The following is a 6,949-nucleotide window of genomic DNA, read 5'->3' as shown; positions in this document are numbered from 1 at the left end:
ATCTCTGAGTTAATACAGCTTCATACTCCAAACCGTAGTTTGAGGTCATCAGGTCAGAGGCTGTTAGTGGTTCCCTACACTCATTTTAAATCCAGTGGGGATCGTTCAATCCAAGCAGTGGCAACTAGGCTGTGGAATGCTTTGCCTCCCTTTCTATGTGTGTGAATTCTGTTGATTCTTTTAAAAAGCAACTGAAGACGCTGCTATTCAAACAGGCTTTTAGTTAGAAGTGGGTTTTTTTATGGTCTTTGTTTCTATGTTTTCCATTAGTTTTTAAATTGTCTTATGCTTTGTATTGTACTTGTTGTATTGTGTTACATTTTACTGTGAAGCACTTTGTGATTTTTTATCTGTGAAAGGTGCTATACAAATCAACTTTACTTAGGTTCCAAATGGTTACTGGTAATGTTGGAGTTCCATCTGGTTTACAGAATGTATAACCCTGTGTCGATAGTGTACAGTTGGGTAAGTTACTTCTAAAATGTAATACATTATATATTACTAGTTACTGTCATTGGAGATTACATCTGATTTTAACGGGTATAATATTACCGTTTTTTTGGAATGCGTTATATTACTGTGCTACAGCAAAAAGAAATATGTTACTGTAATTGCGTTACAATTTACCATGTAACTATACACTGATAGGGCTTGATTTACTAAAGGTTTGCGTGAGTAAAAACATGTGCAAACTTGATATCACCAGCAAATTAACACATAAGCTGATCTACTAATGGTGTGCAAGCAGAATGACGTCTTTAAAAAGTGCAAAATAGCACCTGTTGTTCATTTAGTACTTTTGCCTTAATGAAAATGCAATTTGGGGCGTTTCAGTTTTATTGTGCAAAGTAATGGGAGGGTAACATGCAAATACATTTATTTACTACACGCAATGTGATCTAACAAACCTAACCGTAATTTAGTGTGAGTGCAACAGCATCTGTATTTAATACGTTTGAAAGGAAGGTGCAAACCGCCAAGTGTTGCGCAGAGATGGCTGCCGCTATCGTTGACAGAAGGAGACAGAGCCGTAATGAAAGAAGACGTAGAGAAATTAACAATATTTTATAATATTATTCTATATCCAATACATAGAAATACAATTAGATTATTTTATTTATTCGATGAACTTTATGAATGGAATTGTTTTTTTGTATTTTTCTTTAGCTTTGGTAATACTGTTGTATTAACATTCATGCCAATAAAGCAAATTTCGTTTCGACCTGACTCCTTTTCTCTGTCAGATGGAAGTCTGCTGCAGTGCATGGATCACGTGTAAAATTCATCCAGCCAGAGGGAACGATTACCAACAGTTTACAGCGCGCCGGTCGTAATAGCGACACAACCCATTGTAGGTATCGGAGAGGGAATAGGACATTGGAGTGTACAGGGCCAGGAGATCGCGGAGCAACCGGACACGGATCATCTGGCTGGATGAAGCATGATCTGCTGGCATTTCCTTGAGTCTGGGTCATTGCAGCACACTGTATCTGTTTCTGCTGGGGTTCCCCAAAGTGGCTTTTAGGTGTGCTGTCCCAAGTACTTAGTGCAATCTTAGGCAGGACAATTTCTGCATACTCGGGACGCACTGAGTTTTTACGCAGTGGCTGCTTTCCCTCCCAACTCTCCATGGCACAAACCATTAAAATACGCAAAACCCTCATTTAAATACTGCCACCTCCATTGTGTTTGCTTCTGTTGTCATCTACGCAATAATTGTTAGTAAATCACTCATAACAGGTATGAAAACTGCACATGCAATATTTTAGAATGCACTCGGAAATTAGTATTGTTTATTCGGGATGTTAGTAAATTGGACCCATAGTGTATAGTTACATGGTAAATTTGAATAGCCTACATTTGAGCATAAAATATTTGTGAAGATTGACAGCCCTAGTACATACATTCAAGTGCTATTCAGTGAAAAGCAGGACATAACACTGGGTTCGCAAGCGTAACAGAGCCACAGAATAATACAGAAAGACATTAGTCTCATTACCTGGACTGATGTGCTGGGTCTACTAGAGGAATTGTCCTCAGCAGGTAAACTACTGGCTGGACTGACAGGACTGCAAGAGACACCGCTTACATCAAAACCGGTGTCCTGGGGATTTGTGTGACAGAGAGAGAGAGAAACAAATATCCTTTTGATTATTAAATTGCCTTTGTACAAAATGTATTGCTGTATATGCACACATCATTCATAGTATATACAAATGAATAACTTTTCCTGTAGAATTTCAATGACAGATGATCAGGAAATGGTCAGATTACCAGAGATGATGTGTTGGGTGAGTCGTCAGGTGGTAAAGGATTCTGAGGCGGTGCAATATCCAGCTGGTCATCACACTGGGTGGCTTCAGGTGGTCTCTCAATGAGGATGTCAGCTGCATCACTTATTGTGAGATCAAGACACTGCTCCTCCTGAACTTCTACCTGCAGGTCTGGCAGAATGATGCCAAGTTCACTGTGCCGTTGTGGATTCAGCAGATCTCCTTTGTCAGACTGAGCCAGCAAATACTCCACAGCAATACGCTCACCTATGTAAAGAATCATGAGGAAAAAGACATAGTTTAATTCAGAATTGACAGGTTGCCACTGTCACTGGTGAGTGAAGACAGGTAAAGGTTTATTTGTTGACTTTATAAAAGTGTAGTCACAAGGAAAATGCTATCTCCTGGAGGATCTTACCGGTGGGTTTCCCAGGAAGAATAAATTCTGGAATGAGTGCACGGCCAAGGACACTGTTGCTGAGGGCATTGACGTTGGACATCAAGCAGACATCATAGATTATTGTGTGTGACGTTTCACTCACATCCACAGCTTCATGGGCTCGGTTCATGTTCCACCTGGATCCACCCTCAAGCATGTACATCTGTGTGTGCATGGCATTACTTCTCCATCCTTGAAAAAAAAAAACCCACAAATGATAATTGAAATATTAGTTTTTTATCTCCTCTTAGACACTTGAGACATACCAGAAAATTATAACTTAGATTGATAAGATATTTTCTGCTGCTTTGTGGGGATTGACCTGCCTGCTTTGTCCCTGTACTTTATTGCCTCTCACAGGACAACAGAAAGGCTGAACATTTAAACAATATACACATTTAAAGCCATCTACAAACACACACCCACCCAAGATAGAACTAAAAGAATGTCTAAACATTGACATTGTTAAACAAATTATAGTACAGTGCCTTTTTTTGTTTGTTCAGAGTAATGACCGCAGAGGATCAAAATATTATTTTTCATAGATGTTGCTCCAAACCAGTGGGACTTTGCAACGTTGACCTGATGGCAGTGACTGAAGGGGACTGGTGAAGGGGGTGATGGGGGTCCTGCTTAATCAAAGAGGCTATCCTGATTACTGCCCGGGTGTACAGTTCAGATAGGGGGGCTTTGAGGTGAACCCATTATTATGCTGAGCGGATTAGTTATGCGGGAGAGTTTTGTTTTGTGTTTGATGGTGAGGGCGTTTAAAAAAATTATATTTCTATCACTATAGAATTTCTACTTACCCGGGATAAAGGTGCACTGGTGGCGATGAAAGCTTTCCACAGAGGACGACCCTCTGCCACATCTGAATACATCCAGGACCTTGTCTCCCTTTTGTAACCCAGAGCCAAGTTTGGTGTATAGTTCAACACCAGGTGGATCTTGGATGCATGGCAAGTGCTTCTGTTGCACCTCCCACACATGTTTCATGCTCTCAGGGTTTATCAGGCATAATCCTGATGTGTCAGTCAGAGCCCACATGGAGTTCAGCAATCCTTCAATCAGGCTGTGTGTCTCCTCAACCCCACGAGTTCTCCTTTTGCAGTGCTTGGCAAGTTCACTGGAGCTGATGTTGGCCAGAACTTGCGCTTCCGTGGGAGCATGACCACCATGCTTTCTCTTAAGCTGTGACCTCTTTGCATCCTTGAGACGAGAGATGTCATCCTGGTCCCACTCAAAGATACAGCTTGACAACTTGGAGCAGAAGGTGCCATACAGAGGATGGTGTTCTGTTGTGAGACCAGCAGTGAATCGCCTCATGAAGTGAAAAATATCCAGTCTCACAATGGTCTTCCACGGTTTAAACCAAACAAGAACTGGGGGTGCACCTGTACACATGAACAATGATGTGACAATCATGAAAGGATGCAACATATCATATAGAATGAAGTACCTCATTACAACAACTTGAATCCTTGTTTAATTTAGGAATACATTTAAAACTACATCAAGTTAAGCATGTTGCTAAAAGTTTACTTTTGTGCCTGTAATAAATATTACATTACAACGCAAACATTATGACGGTAGTTTTAATGATCACAATCCAGCAGGGTTGTAAAATGAAACGTGTATTGTAACTCCCTTCTGCTACATAGTAGAGAATATACAGTATACAAAAAACAATCATAGAAAGGTAAAACAGAAGCAAACTATACACTATATATACTGTACCTGTCTCGCTGCAGCAATCCCGGTCAACATAAATGACTTCTGGCTCTGGCTCCCCGGCGTCCTGGTAGTGCTTGACAATGCCTTGGCACAAGTCCTCAAGACCAGCTCCCTCACCAGTGGTTAGCACACAGTTCAGGACCAGGCCACATTCGTTGCTGATGTTTGTCATCCACGTAGCTGTGTCCGCAATGCCACCAGCAAGTTTCTTTGTGATCTATAAAAATAAATCAGTATTACAACATAAACAAATAATAAATAAAACACAAAAAATATAGCCAACAAAACACCCACATTTCTGCGCCTGGGGATCAATTAAGTGTTCCCTTATCAATTTTAATCAATGACCATTGATGAAAACAAAGACCTGCCTGTACCTTTTTTGTGGAGTCAAGCTTTAAGATCCTGCCGTATGTTGAGGTGATGACACCCTTCATCTCATCCAGGTGAGCAAGGATCTCATTGGCATGCACTGTTTCAAACCACTGTGCCAGAGGTAGGGGGCAAAAAGGTGGTGGTAGCTCATAGACTGCTTCCTCACACTGGTATATGGAGCTTCTCCTTTTGTGAAGCTCACAGTCAGACAAGTAGTCAATGGTCCGCCTTGCCCACTCCTCACTGTGAACTTCCTCCAGTGCTTTCTGTAGGTAACTGGAGCTGTTCCCTGCAGTTCGGGGTTTCAGCATTGTAACACACCTCCTGTCCAGAGCCAGCTGTGTTATGAGAACAGCAGGGAATCGGTTTCTGTGAGCAGGATCTAGCTGTCCCAACATCTCAGTACTCCACGGACAGACGGGGATCATGCACTTACTGCATCGTGGATAGTCCCCGCCAATCAAGTAGTACCTGGTGTCAACATCAATCACTTCCCTTGCCTTAGTGTAAATCCCGGAGTGGTGCATCTTTGTGTTACACTGATGACACTTAAGCAGGATACCCCACATCCTCATTGGTGCCCACAGGAACATCCTCTGCCTGAAGTAGGTCATTGGATCAGGTGGTGCAGTTGTCACCTTTGGTGGACTGGGAGGATAGAACCAGTTTTGTGAAAACTGCTGCTTCAGCTGTCCTGTGGGTTCATAAAGGCACTGGGCAATCCACTCCCTGTCAGCTGGCTTAATGACCCGCATGAACTGCTTAGGCAAAAAACTTGGCCAATTCACCACCAATGGCCTCAGGGGGATAATATATGGTGATGTAGCAGGAGTAGGAGGTGGTGGTTGTTGTGGTTGTGGAGGAGGTTGTTGTGGTTGTGGAAGAGGTTGTTGTGGTTGTGGAGGAGGTTGTCTCGGTTGTGGAGGAGGTTGTCTCGGTTGTGGAGGAGGTTGTCTCGGTTGTGGAGGAGGTTGTCTCGGTTGTGGAGGAAGTTGTTGTGGTGGGGGTTGTTGTGGTGCATACCCGCTGGTGACTGAAAGATCATGACCTTCTGAAATATGTTCGAGAAGCCCAAGTGCACCACTGACCTTCTTCCCACACTGCTCACAACATTCCTCTGCATGGAAGTCAGATAAATGCTCTGAAAATTGTTCAGCATTAATGTTCTCGCTATAAAGACAGCACTTAATCTGACAGCTTGAACTGCTGTGTGCCACGAGGCCTGCCTGCTGCCTCCCTGCACTGGAGCTGCTGTGTGCCACGGGGCCTGCCTGCTGCCTCCCTGCACTGGAGCTGCTGTGTGCCACGGGGCCTGCCTGCTGCCTCCCTGCACTGGAGCTGCTGTGTGCCACGGGGCCTGCCTGCTGCGTCCCTGCACTGGAGCTGCTGTGTGCCACGGGGCCTGCCTGCTGCCTCCCTGCACTGGAGCTGCTGTGTGCCACGGGGCCTGCCTGCTGCCTCCCTGCACTGGAGCTGCTGTGTGCCACGGGGCCTGCCTGCTGCGTCCCTGCACTGGAGCTGCTGTGTGCCACGGGGCCTGCCTGCTGAGTCCCTGCACTGGAGCTGCTGTGTGCCACGGGGCCTGCCTGCTGCATCCCTGCACTGGAGCCACTCTTTGCCTCACCTGTCTGGTCACCTGACTGTGAAAAAAAGAGTTAACTTTTTCCCTTAGTCTAAAAATAGGTTTAAAACATTATTGTTAATAATTTAAATTCAATCCAAACACAAGTAATGGGACATTTAATGCATTTTCTTGTGTAGATGTTTTTAATTGCCTGTGGCTTGACTCACAATGGCTTATGGCAACTGCCACAGATTTCAACATTAAGTATACTCATTACTTACTTTATGATATCCACAACTGCAGGGGATTCTTCTCCCGAAGATGTCATAATACCGGACTTGTAGGTTAAACGGCGGAGTCAACGGACAGGCGTCAATCCGCTGTATGACAGCCTTCCATTTCCTGGCCCCTGGCCGCTTACCTGTGGTAAACTTGTATTTCCCCTGCGCATACTGGTACATGATACCTGTCCAGTATCCGTCGGGTTTGCCTGTCTTTGTCATTTCTGCAAATATCAGGGTACATGTCAGGGAAAACACTGAGATATTGATGATTGAGTGCTTT

The 6,949-nt window shown here is 43.9% G+C and overlaps 1 protein-coding gene across 1 annotated transcript; it reads right to left on the bottom strand.

Annotated features, from left to right (window-relative positions):
• Positions 1-2,265: 2,265 nt before the first annotated feature.
• LOC311087535 (uncharacterized protein) lies at positions 2,266-6,416 on the bottom strand (the record flags this gene model as incomplete). Its single annotated transcript, XM_084120861.1, has 5 exons — positions 2,266-2,540; positions 2,692-2,904; positions 3,522-4,106; positions 4,450-4,663; positions 4,824-6,416. The coding sequence occupies 5 exons, from the start codon at positions 6,414-6,416 to the stop codon at positions 2,266-2,268; spliced, it is 2,880 nt and encodes a 959-aa protein (XP_083976987.1).
• Between the last annotated feature and the right edge of the window lie 533 nt (positions 6,417-6,949).

This window comes from Abramis brama (genome assembly GCF_963993115.1).
Source record: "Abramis brama genome assembly, chromosome: 7".
NCBI lineage: Eukaryota > Metazoa > Chordata > Actinopteri > Cypriniformes > Leuciscidae > Abramis > Abramis brama.
Note: the sequence above shows the minus strand (reverse complement) of the source record. Positions and strands in the feature narration are given on the sequence as shown.